Here is a 24,956-nt window from a genome sequence, read left to right as displayed (position 1 = left end):
ACAACCTAGTTTGCAAAGGCTGAAGCTCAAGGATGGGTCAACCATTTAAGGACTGTGGAATCATTTTCCCTTTCAAAAGGGGAAATTATATTAGAGGAGGAGGCATTCATTCAATCATGAGATCATAGGGTGGAGAGGGCTTACACATCCAGAGCGTAACAAATTGAATTGTGATTTTAGGGAACACAGCTTCATCCCACAGGTGAGTTTGGAGTACTCTCACTGTGCTTCTCTGTAAGATAGTTTTACACCATATTGATGACAAATATAACATGCTAGAGAAACCCATAATCATCCTCTGTATTCATGGCTCTGGAGTGTTGTGCAAGATACAGTTTTCCATCCACTAGTGTTCAATATAACACGATATACTCATTATTAAAAACCTGGAGAAGTGTCAGGGCAATTATGGGTTGTAGGAGGAAGGCAGTCACTTAGAGAAGTTGTAGAAAAGCTTTATTCAAACCGCTCAATGGAAGGGAAATTAATATATCCTCTTGGGAAATAAATGGGAGTTAGTCCTTGAAAATACAATAGCGTTCCTGTGAATGAGAGTAAATAACCTCCCTCGGAGTGAAATCTGTGTCAAAGTCCAGTGATGGGACCCACTTTGGCTTTTTCTCCTCCTCCTCTCATCTCCCTCTGCACGCACAGAGCAAAAGCAGGAAGAAAATGAGATTTGTGGGCGGTTCTGTGTTTCTTCTGCTTCTTCTCAGAACCCCTGGTCCATAACCTTTCCAGCTCTTTCGTGCATCCTCTTCCTTAACTAATGCTGCCTTCTGCAAGTTTAATCCTCAGTCTGGTGTGAGCTTCTCTGATTTATGCCGTCCTGTGTATTCACCCAGAGCTCTCAGCACTTGTGTGCATTATGCATGAATTAGGGCTCGACTCTCCCCAGTGGTCTGAATCTCTCCAAAGCACGCTCTGGGCTCTGCCTATCACATCCTTGCTGCTATGCACGCAGACCCTGTGGCACGAGGGGCTGAGGCGCTCTCCGGCCCTGGCAAACCGATGGGGCAGAGCTGATGTGCTGCCGTGTGCTGAAACCTGGGCAGATAAAAGCTGCTGCTTTGCTTGCTGGGGAGGGTAGAAAGGGTTTCTGAAGATACCTGTGCGCTGCTCTCTGAAGGAGTATCACTGCTTTAAAGTGCCATTTCAAACGGCCGCATGGGAAGGGTGCTCTGTTTTGTGTGATGCCTTCCAACAAATGCATTTAGTGATGTTTCAAGTGGGAGAAGGAAGAAAAGCTTAGGGGTGAGTGTTTGCATCCATGCTGGGGAGAACAGTCTGCAGCCTTTTTGTCCCCACCGGTGGGAGCAATGGATTTGGTGCTGGCATCGCCGCTGGGTTTCTCTCCAGGACCCCAAGGAAGGGGCTTCTCCGTGCCCCTGCTCCCACCCTAGAAATCTGCGTGGGGAAACGAGAGGGGCGTTATTTAGCATTTTGGTGAAGCAGAGGATGACTCTTGGGGACGTTGCTGCAGTGAGCTGTGAAATACTCCAGCTAAGCCTGTGGCTTCTCATTGTGATGGAGGGGAAGCACTGAAGGCAGGTAGGTACCTGGGAGCCAGGAAGCTTTTAGGCAGGAACAATTGTAAGCAGTAAAACAGGATTATAGCTACCATCCTTGTGGCAGTAGAGAAAGAGCAGTGAACTGCCAGAGTTTAGCATCAAGCTTTGGGCTGCAGCATAGTTAAATATACATCAGCATCAGCAGGGTGTTCCTTTGGGGAGTGGGCATGAAAGTAAGCATTTGCCGTGTGGAAGTGGTCTCAAACGGGCCAAGCCTCCCATATCAAAACTGCTGGTCTGATCTTGTTGGCCTGTGCATTAGCACTAGATCTGTCTGGCTTCAACATTAGTCCATTATGCTCATTCTGTGTGGCCCTTATTGAGGTAGGAATGCCCGACCTTCCTTCTGGCTTGATAAGGAAAACTTGCTTCATCGCCCTGTGTAGCATGAAGCTGCTGACCATGAGCTGAAAAGTGGTGTGTAGGCAGATCATCAGATGCTCTGCTCTGTTTTCTGAAACTGCATGCCCAAGAGAGCAGTATCAGATACACATATTTTTTTCTTCCACAGTCAAGAGGATGGCAACAGAACACAAGCAAAATGGGATTTGCCAGTCTATATCACCTTGTGAGTTAATGTTGGTGCAGTGATTCTTGCTTCTCTCTGATGTCTGCAGGCAGTAATAAATCACATCTGACCGAGCTGAGTCAACGTGCTGATTTGCAAACCTGAAGTAACATCTAATAAAAGTCTTACATTTCAGATTTTTAAAGAGTAGCCTTTGGATTAACCTGGACTAGGTGCAGATTGTGGCTGTAGTAAGTGAACTGAAGCTTGCTACTTGAAAGTTCAGTGTATGCTTTATGTATGCAAAACTAATTAAAACTCCAAAACTGATTTGCTCCTGTTTCCAGAAGAGACTTCAAATACATTTGACTGAGAAATCATGTCTCTCTATACTACAAGGTGTTTCTCATCTTGTAATTTTCCCATTTGTCACCTTTGATTTTAAACAAGAGCTCGTACCGCAAAGCAATCATTTTCTCTAGCAGTGATCACCCAGCAAGCCTCATGAGAATAAATCATTATTCTCACCTTGACATTTCAAGGAGGTGGTACTCGCTATTTATGAAATGTCTCTGGCGTCCTCACAGCCCTTTCTGGTCGGCTGTCTGTGGAGGAGAAGGTACGTTATCGTCATGTTTGCACTGCATGAGCAGCCCCTGCTTAGTCTGATCTACATCGTGTAGGATATCTTTTCCCAGAAATGCTGCTACCCTGTGTCCTAAGCTTATTTTTGCAAAATGTGGTGTACGTTTTTTTTTTTTAACATGCATGCTTCTTCTAGTTTCTTGGTGCGGTTCAGAAATCCTCAGCCACCTCGTGAACAGAGCTACATCTGTGGTGAGCGCAGAGGTGCGTTTCAGAGGGCACCTTTGATGCTTATCTGGTGGGGGTTTTGCAGTCCTGGATTCTTCTAGACCAAAAGGAGGGTGAAGAAAAATGCTGGTGAAAGAAAGACTGAAAGAAGGGTTTTCAAGCACTTACATCTGGCCTGCTGAAAGAGGGCCGGTCTGTTGGGCTTTCCCAAGAAACCAGACAAGCAGACTGGCCCTTCTTGTATTAAAAGTCTGTCTTATCTAATTTCAGTCTTATTTTGAAAACAAGAGGCTAGGTATTTCTTTAGAGGTGCCACTTGACAAAAGCTAAGTTCAAGGTGGCAGTGCCCTGTTTCTGTGCCTTTTTGGACTCGTGCTGCTCTGGCTCGAGCCTACAAACACCTTTGCTGCTGTATGAACAAATTCTATGTATTGCGAACATACAGCTGCACGTGAGGAGCGGAGGAAGAATGAGACTTCTCATTTAGATGCAGCCCAGGTTGTTTGCCTCAGGCATGCCACCCCGATTCTCCAATGATACATGTGATTTGGTAAAGATCCCGGGTGATAAATTCCCCTTTTCTTTGTCTCAGGCTACCGACTGTTTTTTCTATATTCAGTCTCTTACTTTCCTCCTGCATTTTATTCCTTAAGCCAAACATCCTGTCACAGCTCATACCCCCTGTATTTTTTCCAAATTGCTGACTGCTCAGTGTCCTCCAGAAGAGCCCCTTGGTCGCAGCAGAGGTACCAGGCGCTGCCTGGGGCCAGGCATTGGTGTGTGGCCTTCGAGGAAGCGCGGCTCCAGCTTCGAGCTGGTTCTCCAGGAGTCGGGAGGATGGAGCTGGTCGCATCAGCTGAAGAGCTCTGGAGAGCTGTCAAGTGTTATGTTCTTTTGCGGTACGAAGGGAGATTGAATTTTGGACATGGTGCTGGGCAAAGAGGAGAGCAAAAGCTATTAAACGAATGGAAGTTGTTAGTGCACGTCCTGCACAAGTTTGTTTTGACATCTGAATCCTCCAGATGGGGGACAGTCTCTGAGGAGTCGGCAATTTGGTTGCTTCTGACACTCTTTCTGTATTTTTGGTTCTCTTCTTGGTTGTTTCGGATGGTTTTTGACATGCTTGACATTTTTCATAAGATTTGTGCAGAGCCAGTGATGCTATTTTCCCCTCTCTCTCTAGCAGAAAAAGTCACAAACTGCCCTTCCTTCATGCACACGATGCTTTTAAGGTCTCAAATCAGAGTTAGGAGCCTATTCAGGGCAAAGTAGACTAAATAACAGGCTAAAAAGTGGTGTTCACCTCCCTGTGTGGCTGCAGTGTGGATGCTGGAAGGGAAGCTTCCTCCTCCTGCTAACCTTGCTGCGGTTAGAGGATCCGGTGGCTTTGTCTTCAGCAGATGTTCCTGACTTAGATGAGTGGAAAGTCATCTTATTTCTCCCTGCAAAGTGATCTCATACCAACCGGAGGTGTAGCAGGGGTGCGGTGGGACGAGCCTGCTGCCTCGTTAACTTCTGCAAAGCAACGCCTTGCTTTTCCGAGGCTGGGCATGTGTCTGGCTGCTGGGAAGGGCTGGGGGCTGGCTCCAAAGAAAACTGAACCAGAAGTGCTGCTTGTCTGGTTTTCGAGCTTGGAAGCTTCAGGTAACTGGTTAAGGTTCTTCAGTCTGTGCTGGAGGTGTTTGGGAATCTAGCAGAACCTCACTTGGTGGAGAAGTATTTTGGGTAAATGGAGAATGATTTGTTTTCCAAAAAAAAAAATAAAAAATTGTTCACTTTTTGAGGCTATGGCCAGCCTCTTTGGGCCAGAAGAGCTTCTCATCCAGGATTTCCCTTGAGTAATTTTTATTTGGCAAAGAGTGCTTTCCATTTAGAGCTATATGTGGTTGGCAGTCAACTGCATTATATGTTCCAAACCATATTCACAGTGTATTTATATGCGGGTAGACACATATATGATAGTGTAAAATACTATTGGTGTGTAAATCTTTATCAATTTTAGCCTTTTCTTCTTTTTCTGGATTTCCAACTTCTGTATGAATAGCCTCTCATTTTTTTTAATGCATCTGTTCTTTTATCATTGCATTTCAAGCACATGGTTATCACGGGTAGAAAGGGAGTGATGCTTTTGCTGCTCAGAAGGATCTCAGCCTTTGGTTTTGTTCTGTTGTGTTTAATGAGAGATTGCAGTGATTGCTTGTCCCGCTATCACTTATCACAACACATACCAAATAGGGTTTTCATTTTAATTAAAAGAATAAATTAAAATTGACTGGTCAGTTCCAATGTTTTATGGGTTTATAGCTTTAACCTTTTGTTGTGGTTTAGCCCAGCTGGCAGTCAACCACCACACAGCCGTTCGCTCACCCTCCCCCCTCCCTCTCCGGGATGGGGGAGAGAAACGGGAAAGTGAAGTCTGTGAGTTGAGATAAAGACAGTTTATTAAGACAGGGAAAAGAATAACAACAATAATAATAATAATAATAGTATTAATAGTAATAATGTGTACGAAATAAGTGATGCACAATGCAATTGCTCACCACCCGTTGACCGATGCCCAGCCTATCCCCGAGCAGCCGGCCCCCCCCCCACCCCAGCTAGCCACCCCTATATATTGTTCAGCATGACGTCAGATGGTATGGAATACCCCTTTGGCCAGTTTGGGTCAGCTGTCCTGGGTCCGTCCCCTCCCAGCTCCTGCTGCATCCCTAGCCTGCTCGCTAGCAGGACAGAGAGAGGCTGAAAAGTCCTTGGCTTGGTGTAGCACTGCTCTACAACAATTAAAACATCAGCATGTTATCAGCGCTCTTCTCATCCTAATCCAAAACATAGCACCCTGCCAGCTACTAGGAGGAAAATTAACTCTGTCCTAACTGAAACCAGGACACCTTTTTATTTTTTTTATTTTTGGATAGCATTTTGAAGTACTTCCAAAATATTTTGTAAAGCCAGGAAATGAAAGCCAGAGCTCTAAAGAGCAAGGGAGGAGTGTTGTAACTTGAAAATGAACTTGGATAGCATAATCCAACAGCAGGTGAACAAAATAAGCCTTTTCTCAGTGTATTCAACAGAAAACATTTCAGTGTTTTAAGACAGATGAAGTTAAGTGAGTGTCTTAGAAGGCTTGGAAGAAAGAAACCAGGATTTCTCAGCATTAAAATATGTCAGTAACAAAATTGTTGTTATGGAAACCCTGGAGATGAGCGCCAAGTGCCTTGGCTGCGGCTCTGTTGGGTTTTTTGTACCGTCGGGAGAGTGGGGCTGGCTGTGGGGCCAGCCCTCACCCCATCTCCCAGCGTTCCCTGAAAAGTATTCAACGGTTTATCTGATGATAAATACAAAACTCTTCCATTCTCTTTGCCGATCGCCTTATCCCACAGGTAGCTTCCAGAAGTAGCCCTGTGACTGAGGACGAAGCCCCAGATGACCCGCACGCATCTCCGTGCCTTCCCTGCTTGGGTTCCCCAGAAATCAGAAGCCTAAGCATGGAGCAGCCAGTGGCCGTGGGTGTTTGAGGAAAGGCTGGATGTGGTGCCCAGGGACGTGGCTTAGTGGGTGATATTGGTGGTAGGGGGATGGTTGGACCAGATGATCTTGGAGGTCTTTCCAACTGTAATGATTCCATGATCGGTCGCTTGCTAATTTTTCAGTAGGCCCTCCAGCTGAGGGAGGAAACTAGGATCAGTGCAGTGTAGACAAGAAATTCATTCATGCCTTCAGCAGAGCTGTCATGGACAGAAAGTGCCTGCTAATGATGTGGGTCCAGATGACGAGGCTCGAGTCTTCAAAAGGCACCTGTGCGGCTCTGGTGTGCGCTTCCTTGGTACTTCTCTGCAGTTACCGTCACAAATCCATTCCCAGTAAACATTTCCCAGCTGTACTTCTCAAATCTTCCTTGCTTTTTTTTCCCTTTTTTTTAAACACCTGAATAATGCTGTACAGAATGTTGCACAGAGGATAAAATTTGATTTGACTTTATAACTTTATTTTTTACTTTTTCTGCCCAACAGCTAAATTTCTCCTCAAATCCTTGTTATCCTTTTCAGCCAACTCACACCCTATTTTGAGAGAAGCTTCCCTAGCAGCTTTATTTCACTTTCCTATAGAGTTTGTCTTACAGCCTCATTGCAAACAAATTCACTATACAGTGCTTGCCTATGCGAGTTGCAAAATTGTACATGTACACCTTTAGACTAAAACTGTCAGAAGTAATTTATGGAGTCACAGAATAGCTGAGGTTGGAAGGGACTTCTGGAGCTATCCATCCACCCACGTGTATGTATTCCACTAATAAGGATCCTGGAATTTAAACTTGATAAGAGAAGATGTATATCTACATAGGTATATATTTTTAACCGTTTTGTATGGTATTTGAGGATGTACATCTCCACTTGGGACTGGGGCCTCTGACATTAACGTGTTTTGTCATGCTTATAATTAAAATGATACCAACAGGAAAACAAACAAAAAAAAAGCTGAACAAAAAACCCGTGTTGTAGATCCTTCCAGACACAAGCCGCACGGCTGGAAGTGGCAGATACCCATTCAGTCTGCTTTGGCTTCACAGTTTACTTGGGAAGGTCACAAAGGAAATGGTTGAGAATCCCATCTTGCACAGGGGGAGCATTTCTTCTGGGAAGATCCGTTAGCAGCCAGGCGGCGCTGACCCACAGGGCAGCTTGGCAGTTCCACTCCCAAGCACTCACCAACCCCATCTGCATTTATTTGGCTTATTTTCCCTCTGTCCTGCCACACTTTAATGTCTCTCCTTGCTCTGCGTACCTGTTCCCAGCTCTGCTGGGGATGCTGTGTGCTCTTCGTGTTTGGCTTTGCTTTTCCGCCTTCCTCTCATCTAGGTTTTAATTCCTGCCTGCAGCCCAGAGGAAGTTTCTGTATCCTTTTTTTCAGACACTCACAATCTTCCAAGCTCCTCTCTGCCCCTAGGCCACTGTTCACAGATTTTGGTGATCACCTCCTTTATTTCCATTCCCCATTTCTCAAAACCATTTCTGCAGTCAAGGTGGAAACCGGGATGCAGATCTGCTCTTATCTCCGGTGATCCTTTCTCTAGAGTAAGCCTGGAGTTAAATCCAAGGTGGGCTGCTGCTACTTGCTGCTCTGGGCCTCTGAGGTTGCACCCAGTGAAGGAAGCTCTCCCGGCTGAAACAGCTGACTGAAGGCACGCTTTGACTGCTGGCACCAGGTCAGGGAATCTAATTCATCATGTCTTGCTTCATTTGCATTCTCCCCGTTAGATTTTATCTCCCTGTTAGATTTTATCTATCAAACAGAAGGAGATACGGCTTGTCGTAAGGGTGTTGCAGACCAGAATCCGCAGGGCTGTTAGGCTCAACGCTGGCCAGGTGCTGAGCATTGTCATCGCTTTCCATCGTCTGCAAAACTCGAAGAAGCTGAGCTTCAAACTGCTGCTGCAGATGGCAGTTCAAAATGAAATCGTCCTGAGGAATGTCATCAGAAATCGTTTAGTGTTTTCCAGGGAGGCATCTAAGGAAAAATTACATTTTTCTACGTATTTCAAACAGTCTCGCTGCAGTTTGCAATGTTGCCATTGCACATTGCATTGCATTGCATTGAACACCACTCCAAGTCAGCAGAGTTGGGCTTTGAATATACGAAGTGGGTGGTGGTAAGTATTGTTAGAATAAATTAAATTAAATTCTAAATTGAGTCTTGCCTGTTGGGCACTCCGGAGTGGCAAATGTTTCTCTGTAATGGGATAACTCCTGCCTCATCTCAGGCTCGGTTTTTGAAATATTTTCACTATTGTTCAGGAAAATCTACAGATCCACGGTGATAATTCCTAAAGAAAACTAACCAGAAATAATTACTATTCTGCCTTCAGAGCAGAGCTTGAACAGCCTCCAATAAATAAAGCTGTGTGGAACAGCATGGATGAAGCAAAATACTGTACAGTGATTCAGGAATTCTGCATTGAATCAGGTGGGAATCCCCCACACACCCCTCTTCTTTTTGACTTGCCTGACGAAATCTGTACCATAATGCATATGTACCTGCTGGTGAGCTCGTGCTAGAGTCTGTGTCATTATTTTCCTGACTTCTGCAATCTAATATGTTCGTATTTTTAAATTTGCATGTACCTACGGGGGAAAAATAGGGTCCTCCCAGGAGGATTTGCCTCTTTTTTTTTTTTTTTTTGAGGGTCTAGGTTCTAAAAAGAGACCAATAAATTAAAAACCGATAGAACTGATAACTCTTATCCATGTCTTAAAGGCATTGCTAAGATAGGCGATTGAAAATAAAGCAAAGCATTAGGTCTTCCAAACAACAACTCTTTATACCCAGGAGGAGAAATAGAGGAGTGCAGAGACAGAGGCAGGGAGAGCCAATAACATATAGCACGAGAAATTTGCCCATTAGATGAATTACACGCAGGGTGACAAATTCCTCAAGTCAGCTTAATCGGTTTTCCTCTGCACCCGGAAAGAGAAATGACCATTTAATTATTGGGAGAAAAAATTATCTTACTAATTGAGGGAGTCGCATTAGTGCAATTTGGTTTATAGTTCAATCTGTTTGAGGAACGTGGATGCAGTTGAGCCAAAGATGTTATTTAGTGTTTAATTGGATGGACCCAATGCGACAAAGAACCAAATGTCCTCATCAAAACAAAACCAGCCCATGGGCCCTGCTCATCGTTGCACAGGGAACGCTTGGGGTGTTGGCATGTTTGGTCAAAATCGAGCCTGCTTTTCCTACCTGCTCCATCTGTCTGTATTTTACTTTTCCATGCTTTCAAAGACCCCCGTGTCGCTTCATGTCCTGGGGACGTGATGTGCATTTTCCATGTGCAGCCTATATCTGAGGAAATGTTTGCAGCGTTTGCTTAGAGGCAGCCCGGAGGTGCAAGCTGTGTGCAGTGGGACCTGTGCCTTTTGTTCTGTGGGGCAGTGATGCCGGGGGGGGGGCTGGGGAGCAGGGCTTTAAGAAAAAAGTGATGGATTTATGTTAAGGTTAGTGTTTGTCATTGGGAAATGCAGTGCTTTACAACCACCGCGGTTAAGACATGCAGCGGTGTCAGCACACCCCCCCCCCCCCCCCCCCCCCCCGAATAACGAAGACTGTTTTTGGTCTGTGTTTTGAAACAAACAAAAACATTAACAAATCTTCATCAGCCCGCGTCTGATGTAAACTAGCCACTTAGCAATTAGAGTTTTAATCGCTCCGCAGTTAAATTTGCGATTACAATGCAATTAGGACTCTGAGTTTAATTTACGAAAGCACTGCTCTGGCCCAGAGTCAGAGGGGGCCGGGGGAGCGAGGGCAGCGGTGCCCGCAGCTTTGGTTGCTTGTCCTTCAGGGGCCACGACTTTTCGATGTCCTAATTCTGTAGGAAGTTGCAGGAATATTCTAGGAGGCAGTGAGAATGGGATCATTTAGCTGCACCCACTCCAAATAATCCTCTGCTGCCCCAGCTGCTTCACAAGCTGCTAAGAGAAGTTGTGCTTTCTGGATGACAAGTGACAAAATGGGAGGAAGGAGGGCAAAGTGTTGGGCAGTGTGAGCATTTTACACCCAGGTGGAAGGCGTTCACATAAAAAAATGTGCAAAGGAGTAAGGGTAAGGCTTTGGCTTTAATTATCCTAGACTATCTCTGGGGAAAAAATAGAGGATAAAAGAGAGAGGCTGCTGGTCTTCAAATCCAAGGAACAAGGGTACAAAATTACAGGCATAAAAACTGGTTCTGTCAAAGGTGGGACAAGACTGAAATATAAGAGCCTGAAGAAGAAGCAAAGGAGCCTCCTGTGTAACTGCGACTTCTGAGCATCTGCCAAAAGCAAAATATTTTGAATTACTCACTGTTAATGTGATTTCTGGCAGTTCTTCTTGTTGGGAGCAGGCTGGTGGCTTCTAGAGCTCTCGTTGGGTTGTGTGTCCTCATGCTGGCCACCTTGTCATGTTTGTTGTGGGATACCCAAATTGGTGGCACCCTTTGGGGTCCATATTTTGACCATATGGGAGTGGTAAGGAATAGGGATTTGGGGGGAACCCAGGGTATGGTCACCAAAATCCAGCTGCCATCCTTTACTCGTGTTAAGTCTTTAATGAAAGCTAAGACAGAGGTTTTAATTTTATTTTAGGCTCTGTCCACATGGAAAATACTTGTGTTGTCCTCCACCGATACAGAATAGCTTCTTATGGTTGACAGAAAAACGTGTAGTTTGGATGCCAACTCTCTGCAAAATCAGCTCAGTTGTAAATTAAATATTGTCATTCAATAGTGCTCAATACTTGGCAGAAATGCATTGTTTTCCAGTGTTTTCTTCTTGCCTCAAGTAAAGCATCACCTGCATTATTTAGTATTTGCTTTACAGTGATGTCAAAGGAAGCTGTGCGTTTATTTTTATCTCCATTAACCGATCAGTATTGCGTTGCATTTCTTTTGGCTTCTCTATCTGGCTGATACGTCAAAGCAAGCAATTTATTTCCTACGTCGAAAGTGCCCTGCATAGGCTACCAGCAAGGACAAGCAAAAGGGTGAAATTCCTTCTCTTTATAGCTGTGTCAGACCCTTTATTTCCATGGGAGGTGAATTTGGCTCATGGTCTGGCGAGTTTATTGTTAGGTGCTTAATGTTCCAGATTGCTTAATTACACAGCAGGAGAACGGGATACTTTCTCCAGTGCAATAAATTGTAATTAAACAGCACGTTTGTTCCTACAGCAGACGGAAGGAGAAGCAGCCACGTTTGCTTGCAGCTGTGTCAAAGATCGAATACCTTCGCTTTTCAATTCCAACCTTCTGCGGGCTACTGTCCTCCTCAACCTTTCTCTTATGCACTTTGAAAAGAACCGCACACACATGTGTGCGTATTTTGTTTCTGCAGGGCTTCTTGCCCGTGCTCTCCTGGGGACAGCATTTGGCCATGGCCGATGGCTCAGAGGCTGGGCACAGCCCTAAGCACAGCCTCACGTCACCAATGTTGCATTTAAGCTCACAAATAAGAAGCAGGCGTTGAAATCAAAATGGCATTTAATTAGCAGAGCTGGTAGCAAAAGCTTTGAAATGACTGCAGAAATTCGTATTCAAACAGCAAGCTTTAATTTTGCTTTGAAAAACGAGACCTCTGCGTTACATCATGTCATACTTCAGGAGGAACCAGGCTTTGTATTGGAAAATGCACCCCATGGTGTTGTGTATCCTCTCTGCAATCTTTGCTTTAAATACTCTTATGGTGAATAAAACTAGTCTAAATGCAAATTTTAAACGAGCATCTAAATCCTTGTTTCTTAAGACAAACCAACAAACACTTTTGGGGGTTTATTGTTGAATGCCTCTGAAGATGAGCAGTTCTCATGTAGAAATCTGTATTGAATTCATCAAAAGAAATGCTGGTTGCTTTTTTTTTTTTGACTGATATCCAAACCCAACATCACCTTGGGTCATGGGAAATTTGAACTATCATCTTCTGCTTAGTGCCAGTAGCTTTTGGGGGTTGCCGTTGGACCGAAACCTCACTGAATTTGAGCATTTCCTCCCAGGGGTTTCAAGAAGCTTCTGTTTTTCTGCTCAGCTTGACTTGTAATCGTGCACCAACGTGAGTGAACCACGCAGTTCTTGTTTTTAAGTCTTTATAGGAAAATAAATGGTCTGTGGGAATTTCGTCCGAAGATGGCTCATCAGCACAGCTTGCTCTGGGGAGCAACAGGTGACACCTTGAGCAGTGAGACAGATCTCAAAATGCTTTCGAGTACTGTAATTACTTCTGCTTTACTGCTCAGATTTGCCTGTCTTTTCTATGAAAACGACTCCATGAGCTAAAAGTGAGGGAAACCCCTTCCATTTGCAGGCATTTATAGTGGAGCTTTTGGCAGAAAAATCCCCATTTTAGCTCTGCAGAAGCTCAGGTCTGTTAAAAAAAGTTAATTGTCCAAAATCATTTAAGAGTGTGTGAAGCACCGCTAAAGGTTGCCTTTGTTCATCCTAGAGTTAAATATCTGTTTTTGTGCTTCATCTTAGATTGATGCTTACTATGAACAAAAAAATCTTAACATTTGTAATGAATTATAACAAATAGTAAATGACTTTTAGAAGGAAGTTAGCCTATACTAGGAATGGAATATGAGTCTATTTGGAGCTAAAAGTAAATCAACAGCCACAAAATGTAATTCCTAGGGTTATTTATTAACCACTAGGTATTATACTACACATTGTCATGTTTCTCTAATCACTTCTATTGTGCAAATATTGGCGAGTGTGTTCTTTGTGGAGCTTTTTAGGGTACAAGTTGTGTGTTATCAATGTCCAGTGTTAATAATCAATGCGAGGGATCTTTGTGTTCCTTTACCATTGCCATCTTATGGATTGTGTAAGCTTTTCTGTCTTGGCTACAATGTGGGGTTAGAATTTCTCCTTACAGCCTGATCCTGGACTCCTCAAGATGTCTCGGCTATTATGTCATTTTGGTGAATTTTGTCCTCAAGCATTAGCTACATGGAATGGTTAATAGTTGTTCCCAGTGTAATGCAGTCTGTGTTTCTCTCATTTTAATGTCATCTTCACGAATCCTCTGGAGTGTAGGACTGATGTATGGGATGTGTTTTGTTTATGCAGTTAGTTTTCTCACGGCTGACTCTTTTTTTTTCCGGATTACTATGCATTTAACTTGAAATGTTTAATGTGCTAAAAATAGTGCAACTATAACGTTCCGGTGGTTTCTGCAGTGGTTTGAAGACTGAAATTTGGGTGTAAAAATACATACGTATACAGTATTGTGTATATATGCATATATATACATATATATGTGCACGTGTTTATATTAATATAAATATAAACATACACAGGCCTGGGGGACAGCAGGATCCGGGTGGCCTCAAAACATGCATGGATGCATTTGACCTGCCCAAAGTTTTCCTAAATCTGTTTTCTTAAGTTCTGGCTGTGAGTCACTTGTGAAACGGTAACAGTTTCATAAACTCAAGGTATTTTTTCTATTATTTTAATCAGCAAAGCCACGGGATCTATGGCATCAGGCAACATAAGACCCCACTCCTCCAAAAATGCCTCCTCCATTCACCTCTATATTACATTACCAACTTTCTTTATTCTGCTATGGAAAAGTATAAAGTTTTCTGTTCAATTTGAGTTTTCTTTTTCTGTGTTTAGTAGGGTTATTGTGTATAAACTTATTTTACGAGTCCCCCAGGTTTGCTTTTTCTCCTCGGGGCATTGTTTTGGCCAAGCAGCATGGCTCGGCTGGAATCGCTGTGCTGGCTTCAAGGGGCACTGAGAGCATGGGGTCATAGATTTACAAACAGGTATGAGGGCTGCCAGGATTGTCTTTTAGAGCATATAAATTATATAGAAGTTGTTTCTTTACTGTGATGAGTACCTCCAGATTCCCTTGGCTGGAGACAGAGCCACGCAGCCCCATAGCAAACTGGAGCAATATGTTTTCGCAGGTGTTCCTGGCCACCTTTGGTCTCTACCGTATAAATACAGGTGCTCCGCTGCACCCAGAGGGCTCTGAGCTCCCCACTTGCTGAGTACAGACCCCTTGCATGCCGCTCAGTGATGTGCTAGGGGCTGCTGTAGCAGTGAGAGCTGGCAGGATCCCTTAACGACCTTCTTCCCAGTTTGGGGAGAGGAGAGGCTTTGTACAGGAATTCTCATTTTTCTGTCTTGCACTGTTTTGTTACAGCCTAGATGCCGCTCATAGGCGTGATAACCCATGCGTGTGCTCTGCTTGCTCGTCGTCCCATCGCCCATGCACGCACAAAGGTGATGGCAGGGCTGTTTTCATGGCGTTCCCTTCTCCTGGCGCTTCTTCCTCAAATGTCCTTTGAAAACCACAAATTGGCCCTGAGCTGCTTTCTTCCCCTTCAACCTCTGCTTTTAAATCCCCCTCGCACGTCTCCCCTCTGCGTGGTATTGGTGAGCAGATGAAACAGACTTGCTATTCTGAGGTGAAATGTTTGAAAAGGAAAGGTTCAGTAGGATGCGAATTAAATAATGGCCATGGGTCATAGTAATTTTCCTTTAGATAATAGCTGCGTTATTCATGGATGAGTGTTCTTGGGGATTAGTTTCTTGGTGAAAATGAGCAAAATTGCTCCATGGTTTTCAAGTGTGGTGTTACAGACCTAAATTCTTTCCTTTTTTAATACAAGAAATGGAGAAAATTTCACCTGAAAGTGTAATATATGAAGCAAAGTTCACAATGAGCTTAGTATACTGCAAAGTATTGTCTGACAGACACTCCACTAAGAAAACTCAAGTGTTGAAAGCTTATATGTGCAAGGTTTTTTACAGCTTTTGTGAGTTTATATGTGAGTTTAATTTGTTTTCAAGTTGTATGAGTCTTGTATTTGTATTCACAGTATAATTGAATAAGTTTTAAAACAAGTCTGAAGGAAATTTCCTATTTAAAGTGCTTTTCTTGTTTGTCCCCTCGCAGATGGGAAGGTTGAAGTGACAAAAGAAGGCGTGAAGCTGTGCACCATGGGACCTGGCAAGGTATTTGGGGAGTTAGCCATTCTCTACAATTGCACCCGGACAGCAACTGTCAAAAGTAAGATCATTTTTGAACTTTGATGTTGAATGACTTGGTATTTCCTTGGGAAGCAGGCTTCTCATCTTCCCTTTGGAGCTGCAACCTCTTTTCAATGTTCAGCTATCTTAATTAAGCTCTCTGTGGCATGGATTACAGCATTGCATTTAGCCACTGTGAGCGGGAAGAAGATAGAAAAGAAACGCTTCACCGGGTTCTTTCACTGAGGTTTGTTCCTGTAGGGCACCTCCTGTGTTAATGCAGTGGTTGATGCTGCCGTATGCAGAGGAGTCTGCAGCCAGTACCCCCGCTGTCCATATGGCAGTGATGCCTACAGTGAGGATCAGGACAAGGTACAGGATAGGAGCTGTCCTACCACATGGTCACAGATCTTGGAAACTTGTATGAGTTTCTAAGAGGGCAGAAGCATGACTGAGTTTTTTCGGTCCTGCTGCTGCACTCCTGTTCTCCTACACGTACACTCTTATTTCAAACCTTGTGGATGGACAGAAACAGGCTGTGGGTAAAAGGTTTCCCTGCACTGTGATGGTGTATGGTGCAGAGTAGGATGCAGCCCAATCTCAGGATATGACTGTTGCTTTTAAGAGCACTTCTTACCCCTGTAAGTGTAAGTATTCAAGGGAAACTGGAAGTAAAGTTTATGTATTTTTTCAGGACAAGTCATTGTTTTCCCCCTAAACTGATTAAGCAGACAGAATTGGAAAAAAAACAAAAACACCCGGGTGGCACTGATCCCTTGCTCTAAGTCTGTGGCTCTTCTCTTGTAATCTGGTTTCTTTTATGAGTGTTCTGGGCAAAGCTTGGGTTGCACAATAAATAGAGGAAAATCGCATTACTATGCATGCCATAAATTTGTTTTCATTTATTATAGTTAAGAATTTTTGATCTTGGGGATAAGAGCTCAAGATGAAATCTTAAGCAGTGGGGTTTTATGAGAGATGGAATATAGTTCTGTAGGGGAAGAGTTAGGATACCGGTGGGATAGATCATGTGAGTAATACAGAGACAAAAAAAACGGTATGAAAACAATGAGGCATGTGAGTTCCTGTTCAGAAGAGAGTCTTTCAAAAATGTGTAATTTTTACTTCGAAAGGAGAAAGAAGAGGAGCAATGGACAGAAGTGTCAAAACAAGAAAAGATAACGGGATGTTATCCTTAATCCTTAAGAATCTGTCTGATGTACTCTTGTTTTTGCCTGTGTAAGCCGTGCCTTTTTGCAAGTACTGTTTATTGCAGGTAGATGCTTGGCTAACCCTTAGTCAGTTCATTGGCAGCACGGTTTATGCCTTGCAGTAATCCGTAATCCCAAATGATGGAGCAAATGTGCTTAATGCACGGGTTGTGCCGAGCCCCAGGCCCCGGTGACCCTGGGAATGATTCGGGCCTTGTGCTGGGCTGCTCCCCAATGCGATGCTTGGTCTCCTGCCACGTACCATGGGTGTGAATGGGAAGCAGGTGTTGATCCACCCTATTTCCCCGTGCCTCCTGTCCCGTCAGTGTGTTCTCCATGTAGTTGTATAGGCTGTATTGCTGTCCAAGTTAAGGTTTGGAGGGTTGGTGATTGTGATGAATTCAGCCAAGCTGCAGGTTTTTGTGGTAATACAGGAAGTTGGAAAGAGCAGAGAGAAACAGGGTAGATGATCGACCCCTAGGAAGGGACAGGAGTGGATCCTCATTTATTTCCCCTTAGAAGAACAGAACTGAAAGGGACTGGATCCTCTGGTACCACGAGCACTACACCATTGTGCAGTCACACCATTTTTTGCGCAGTGCCCCTTCTCAACATGTTCGTACAAGTCAGTCTAATAGGATATAATACTGGCGGCTGTTTTTACTGCCAGCTTTACTGTTACTGGCTCTGTAATGTTCTGCATGTCCCTCTCCTGAGCAGACTTCCAGATTGCCTTTTGGTGCTTACTTTTACTAAATCCCTCTTTTTTTCATTGTTCAACTGGGGGCAGTAGTAAGGCTGCTACTATAACCACCCTTGGAGAGATCTTCCATCGAGAAGGAGGTGCCTGCATTTGTTGTTTTACTCTGCTCCTTTCCCATTAGCATCGTAAAATTATGGTAATTACACACCTTCTTCCGCCAGTAGCTGGCGGGCTTTTGTAATCTCCTTTCTGATGCCAGCAAATGGTTTTTAGGTAGTTTCTCTCTCATTATTGCACAAGTAGGTAGCAGTCGTGGTTGTAATCAGCTTTGTCCTTTCAGGTGCAGTGGCACGCAAGGTTACAACTCGGCTTTTGGGAACTGTTTCAGCTAGACCTAACCGAACAGAGCCAGGTCTCTGAGGCGTGGGGATCAGTTTAGGGCACATTATTGACTTAAATTGTTGCTGATGCTGCTAATAAACGGCTTCAAACATCTGTTTGTTCTTTTGGCTAAATGATAAATAAATGTCATAAGCCTCTAGAAAGGCGAATGCTAGCAAATATTCCATTAAGTCTGATGATAACTTCGATCATTACAAGGTTTATTTCAGGAGAAATGAACAATTGATGATTGTAATGAAAACAGACACCCAGTCAACAGTGATGCTGGCGATGGGGAAGATGTGTCAAGGGGCATCATACAACTTTCATTTACAGAAACACTTTAAGTCAGGGCTTCCCAATTTTCAGCAGATAGATTTCCATTACCTCTGGTGTCAGAAGTGCTTTTTGATGTGCCTGCCAGTACTTCATTACAAGGGCATTAAGTATTTCTTCTTAAAAAATGAAGTTGCAGCAAAGACTTGAATGAGGGACGCGTTATGGGCGTGTGAAGCTCAGCAGTGCCTTTGGGCTGTAATGATGTGTCAGCCGTGCTGACATCTCGTGCTGCAACTCGTTTGTGTGTGTGCTCGTGCTTGGGCTTGGTAAATAATAAAGTTTTTAGTGTCATTACTCACTGCAGTAGTCTGCACGGGCTCCTCAGCTGCTGCTCACTCTGTAGGAGCTTGCAGCCTTAAAGGGATAAATCCCTACAGGAAGTCCTTCGCCTTCTGAAAACGCTTCAGAAGACGTTAAGTTATAATTATGCTGATCTGACTCCTTCTGGTTCATTATGACCTCTTTAATGAGACAACCCGGGTCTTTTGAAAGGCTGCCCTAAGATAATTCTGACAGTATTTTCTCAGTTGTTACTACAGTCTTCGGTAAAAGCAGGTTGGGGTCTAAGAGCACCAGGGCCTTTTGACAAGGTGCTTCAGAGCACATTTTCTCAGTTGTTCTGAAGCTTTTGCTTTTCATTTCCAGATATTAGAGAAAGATTATTACGATTTTTTTTTTCTGGAGACTGTTCAGGCTGACGCTCCAAGTGTGTCATTGTCATGGCTTTCCAGAGTGCTGCTGTTCGCAAATCTGCTTCCCTCACGTATGCAGCGAAATCCAAATCAGCAGCTACGTTTCTCCTGGATCTGTGTTCATTATCCATTGCCTACATGCAAAACTTGAGGCTACTTGCAATTTAAAGCAGAATCAGACTTTCGTCCCTAATGCCAACGAATAATTTTATTCAGTCCATTAGAATAAGAGAAAGGAAATCCCACTCATTATTAAGGATGGCATGCTAAAATGATGTGTCTAGTCCCCTGAGAGAGTAGCATCCTCCAAGTGTGCCTGTTTACCTATATATCTCAAATTGCTATCATCACCTCTTTGAGGAAGCAAAACAGTAGAGGTGTCACCGAGTTTTCAGTGGTGTGACAGGACAGGACGGGGGGAGGCTCTGGTGACCATACACTTTGGCTGTCCTGCAGCCACCCAGCTCAATTGCAATTCCCTTTAATTAGGAGTCTTTCCTGTTTGCCAAGAGACCTAAGAAAAGAAGGATTTTATCTTGCTTGTTGCCAAGCAAACAGCATCTCCAGGCGTGTTATCCCATGAGCCTGAAAGAAGCAAAAAGCTTTATTAGAATTTAAATTCGATTTTGTTCATTAGTAACACGGATGGTAGAAGGGGCTGCCTGATAAGTCAGAAAGAAACAAAAAGGCAGAAAATTCAACCCAACAGGTGGGGCTGTATACAAAATTTGTTAATTCTTCATTGGATTACACAAAAGATCTGTGCAGTAAGTGGAAATTCTTCCAAGATACTAATCCTCTGCAGTCGTTTTCACTCTGAAAAATCTGATGAATAGAATTGCACGCTGTTTTGGCAGGCAGTTTTGGGGGAACCCTGATTTTATGAAAGGAGTGGATTCCTGCACCTAAGGGTATAATATTTATTTGGGAGGTGGCTTTAGCATCTGAATTTCAGTTCTCCCCCTGAAAAAATATCAAAACGAACCCCTCACAAAGCCAGCTCGCTGCAGGACAGCCGGTTTCAGTGGAGTTGTATGCAGCTTGGCACCAGCCCATGTTTTTAGGGAAACAACTTGGGCAAAAAAAGAAAGCGCAAGCTAAAGTTGATAAACTGTAAATTATGTAAATCTTTTTTTTTTTTTTTTTTGGTCTGGTAACACCAGCAGTGTGTCCTCAAACAAGAGTTGCTCGAGCCTTTTCTGCTTATCAGCAGTGCTAATTGCGCAAAGCTCACTGCCATGCAGCGTGATTGCTGAAGGAGTTTGTAAATTTTGTCGCCAAGCTCGGATGAGTTTGAGTTCTCCACCACTGTGTTTTCAATGGAGTCCTATGGAAATGCTGGCTTGCTTGCTAGCTGCAGCCCCAGAAAATACTCTGACTTAAAAGGAGCTTGGTAATGGTGATAATTTGCAAGGAAAACTCAGGCAACAGTGTGCCAGTTGCCAATTAAAACTGCAGAGACTCATTAAAAGCCTTCGAAAGGATGTTCAGATATTCTCCTCCAACAGTCAGAGGAGCCCGTGTAAAGTTTGCTCTGATCTTCTCAAAACAAGGATGTTGGAAGGCAAAGGTTAATTTTAGATGTTCAGCCGCTTGGTTAAAAGCTGTCTGGTCTCTCTCCCAGGTTGTGCAAACTGGAGACGATGGGGTCACGGAGCAGCCTGCCTTTAGAAGAGCTCATGAGCTCGCAGAACTGGGTTGCATGTACTTTGTTCCTTCCGTTTCTGCATGTGGCCTTTTCTTTCTTCCCACAACTATGTAAATAGTGACTTTCGATGATTATTTCAGGATTTTTGGCAGGAAGTTTTGATCCTTATCACTTCAGGAGTTTGAACAGCAGTATCCATTGAAACATCTTTTTGACTCAGGCTTTCACCACTGAAAAGTCTTTGGTATAGAAAGCTAACAACCCTGTCTGGGAAATAGATGCTTTCTGCCATACCTTACAGTTTCCAACCCTGCAAATAACACAGGAGGGAAATCAGTTTCTTCTTCTGACTTTAAACACCATGACCCAACATTTGAAAAGTTTAATTCTTTGTTATTTTTCCCCATTTCAGTGTTTCTGCCCTACAAGGTCTGAAGGAAAGCAAAGCCCCATTTATCCAGTTCCTAAGAATCACAAGACTGAAATAAAAAAAATAACTGATTTGCAAGGAAAGTGCAAGTTCTGACAATATTTTATTTCACTCTAAAGAAATGCTTTCTCCTTCGTGTTTTACTCGATCCACGTCTTGATGCCCAGGATACTGTGCTTCAGTGCCTGCACGTGGAGCAGCTGCAACCTGGGCAAAGGTGGACGAGACGGGTGCTGCTGCGATGTGGCTTGGCTGCCTTGCAGGGCACTGCCACTGCCTCTGGCGATTTGCGCTGCAGACTTTCCCTCCTTTGGTTTCAGCTGCTGCTATAAACAAGAAGTCCCTAGTGCTTGCTCGCTTCTTGCTCTTCTTCTGGGGGGTGTGTGTGTGCTGCCTTTGTACTTGAGAAAATCTGTATTTTCTGTTTGAGTTTTTTAATTAGTGCCTTTAATTAGAAGAAACTTCTTTTTTTTTGGCATTAACATTACGGTTTCTTTAATTTGCCTGCTGTTGGCATCTTTGGCATTTTCCAAGTCTTTTTGGGATGGAAAGTTATGCACGGTAGTTTTTTCTTTTCCTTACATCCTTTCCTGTGGCTCATTTGACTGGAATTGTTCATTTGTCAGTTTTGTTGTTGTCGTCTCTCTCTCTTTCTCTCTCTCTCTCCCTCTCTCTCTCTCTCCTTTTTTAAACTGAATTGTTTATTTACCTTTTTTTTCCCCATTAAACTTATTCTGTGTTAGCTTTGTCGCAGTGCTTGCCCGGTACCCAGCTTTTTCCTCGCGGTCCTTTTTCTAGCTTTAATTCTGCCATTACCTTTATTAGATCACCTGCAGGTACTTTGGAGGAGAGGCACTGATGTGAGTCGTTGTCTTTGCTCGCAGAGCTCATTAGATCAGAGAGACCAAAGGAGTGAGGACTTTTTCAGCCAGTTGAGGCGTTCTGCTCAGTGAAGACATTACAATCTGTCTTGGAGGCAGGAGTGGAAGAGGATGCTGAAGCATGGTTGATTGCTTGTATAGGCAGCGTATGAAACAAAATTTCTGCAGCCTTCTTCAGTACAGAGTTTCAGGTGGTATGTACATGGCACTGTCCTGCAAGGAGGGCAGGAAACAAGTGCAGCAGCATCCTAAGTGCCTGAATGAATCGCTGTTTTCTTATTTTGGTAATTTCCTAGTTAACTGTAGAATAGACTGAAGGTTTTAGTTTCAGTTCACTCTTCAGCACCTACTTGTAGGCTTTAGGAAAGCTAATATAAAGCAGTGCCTGGAAAGCTCACAGGCAGTTTAACTTAGGAGACACCCTGAGGAATGGGACTTGCAAACTCGTTGTGGCTAGGTTTGCGCAATGGAGCACGGAGAAAATTGAATGCTGGCTTTATTGAGTAGCTGGAGAACTAAAGGCTTATAAAGCTCTTCTCACCAGGAACACTCTTGAAGTGCTTTCACCAAAAGTGCTGCTGAGAGCAGCTCCTGCAGCATGTTGAGACTTAGAAACTCAGTGCAGTTTGAAGGCTACATGGCGGAGGGAGGTGTGCAGGGGTGCACGGACAGGTGTCCTGCTGCCCTACAGAAGCCACCATTCCCCTCGAGATCCTAAGCCATGCCACTCATCCCTGGGCGATGCCTTGGGAGGACTGCGGATGCTCAAAAGGTGCTGACCAGCTGTATCCACGTGCCCCAACTTAGTTTCACAGTCTGGCATCGTATCCTGTGCCTGACATGTTGCAGAGAATCACTTTCCTCTCCATCAGATGTATAAAACTATGTAAAATTCAATAGCATGAAATCATCTTATTACAGGAAAAAGATTCACTGTAAGTCCAGGTTTAAAAACTACGTAGTAGTATTTGCCAGTGCTCATGAAAAAACAATATTCGTTGTGCCTGATGTGGAAGGATGATCATCGTTCAGGGGAAAAGAAGCAGTTGAGTTGTTTTTAAATACTCCTGAAAATTATTTTGTTGGTATTTTTCATGTTGTTTTAATTACAGAGTTGGATAATCTGAGAAACAAACACAGTTAAACACATCTATAAGTAGATTATGACTTTCTCCATGCAATCCTTGAAGAAGTAGCTGGCAGCAGCTGTAAAATAATTACTTCACAAGAGCTTCCTCTCCATCCCCTTTTATTCATGTCTCCGAAAACATTACTGATGCATGAAATCAGGCTAGAGCAGTTCTGATAAATGGGATGACTGAACTTCTCTAATGATAGTAAGCCTTTGCTTTGAGCAGAGTTTGATAAACAACGGAATGCAATAATAGTATTTGCAGTTCATATTAATTTATGAGCTCAACAATACATGGTCTTTTCTCAGACTGAAACACAACAGACTGCACAGAGTCTGGTTTTGACGCACCAATATACAAAAGTTTCTTATTCCAGACTGTTTTCTGGCACTAATTGTAGAAGAATGAGCTGCTTGGTACTAAGACAGACACAGAAATGAACAATTTGTGTTTCAGAACCAAAGCAAGCCCTCCCTTTTGTTCTCTAAAACCACTTTAGGAGATGCTTGATAAGAGGAAATTACTCCGTGCTACCTTTCTTGATATCTGTGAAAACATAGTTTTAAAGATACTTTTAGCCTCCATAATTTAGTGTTTCTTTCTGATTTACAGTGGATTAATTTTAAAGATTTGAGTACACCTTTCTGTACTGGAGGATTTGTGCTTCCCTCCATTAAAAGTCCATCACTTTCAATAAAACTGTTTCCATTGTTCACTGCAAGTGAATTGGAAGGATTTTTTTAATTTTTCCAGTATTGAAAGACCTTTTTTTTGCTCTGACAAATATGAGATCTACAATAAGTATTTGTATCTGCTATGTTTTGGTATCTTTTAAATTTGAACTCTTTCTCCCTTACTTAGTCTTCTGTATTTGCACCCGAAGAACTTATGGTAAATTGTTAGCTTCTGTAAGGTTTCTGAGTCTAAAATAAAATAACTACAGAAGAATCTACAGCTTCCACATGTTGTCCATGTGAACAGCTGAGGAGATACTCTAGCAACAGACTACTTCAGTGTGGGCTGTTAGCATAATTTACATGAGAAAAGTTGCAAATAACAATATGGAAGCTGTCCTTTTTGATTTTTAATTAATTTAGATTAATAAACTGTAGGTAGAATATGCAAGTGCTTCTAGGACTGGCATAAGGCAAGTGATACCCTCATCTTCTGGCTGTGAACACTCCTCTTCTCCCTGTGTGTCCGCAGGCAAGTGGTTTGACTCCGTAAACAATTATCCTGAAATGAGCTTGAAGCCTTCTTTCACGCCTCTCTGGACAGCTGTTTAGCAGGAAGAAGTTTGTCTTCCCTCCCCTCATCCTGCTCTCTTGCTAGATGTGCTTCTGGGTCTCGAGCCGTGGTGCTCCATCCCTGCGCTGAGCACGTTCCCCTGCCTGGGCAGGGCAGGATTAGCATGCCGCACGACACGAGCAGTATGCTTATTCTCCACATGGTTAAAGGTCACCGATAGATCTCTACAGGCATTTAAACAGCACATAAGGATGCGTTTGTTGACAGATTGGCACTGCTTGTTGTCTTGTATGGCTTCACAACGAGTGGCTTGTCCAGTTCAGCCTAGAGACAGCGAGCAGCACTCCTGCTTGGCGCCTGTCCAAAGCCAAAATTTAGACCCTGCAATGAAAAAAATGCGTGCAAACACTGAAACTGCAAGTATTCTTCTCTTACATACTCCCAAATATAATGCTAGCTATTTTTCCTTATTTTTGCGTTCCTTTTCAGCTGTTGCATAGCACAGAGTAAAGCAGGGCTCCCTGTAACAGCACGGTGCTGGAGGAAGGCACCTTCCTGTCAGGTCGGCGGGCAGCCCTGGGAGCCAGGGACACGCAGGAGAGAAGCAGACAGCCCATGAGGGGATGGAAAGTGGCTCCCGTGGGAAAACAGGAGGGATTGTGGAGTTTGTTGTGACTGACAAAGCTGCCGAAAGTTGCTGGTGGGAAGTAGGTGGCTCTTTCTGGAAGTGGTCTGCACTTTCATCTTCATTGCCTGGGTGTTTTCAGAGTAAGAGGTGTTGGCGCAGCAGATGGCTCTGCCATGTGCTGTATTACATAGTGTTTGAGGTTGTAGTTAATACATGGAAAAACAAAATAGAGACGGGAGGAAACATGTCTATCTACTACA

At 43.6% G+C, this 24,956-nt stretch overlaps 1 protein-coding gene across 10 annotated transcripts in view; it reads left to right on the top strand.

Annotated features, from left to right (window-relative positions):
* The window catches only part of PRKG1 (protein kinase cGMP-dependent 1), a 466,091-nt gene that overhangs the window by 143,013 nt on the left and 298,122 nt on the right, over positions 1–24,956 (top strand). For 9 of the 10 annotated variants that reach the window (XM_040562953.1, XM_040562952.1, XM_040562956.1 and 6 more), the window contains one exon: positions 15,329–15,442. In XM_040562953.1, coding sequence (XP_040418887.1) covers positions 15,329–15,442 — 114 coding nt within the window. Of the gene's footprint in view, positions 1–15,328; positions 15,443–24,956 lie in introns of those variants that run through there. The other variant, XM_040562964.1, reaches the window with a different exon arrangement.

This window comes from Cygnus olor, chromosome 7 (genome assembly GCF_009769625.2).
Source record: "Cygnus olor isolate bCygOlo1 chromosome 7, bCygOlo1.pri.v2, whole genome shotgun sequence".
In the NCBI taxonomy this organism is placed as follows: Eukaryota; Metazoa; Chordata; class Aves; order Anseriformes; family Anatidae; genus Cygnus; species Cygnus olor.
This window is presented reverse-complemented; position numbering and strand designations above follow the sequence as displayed.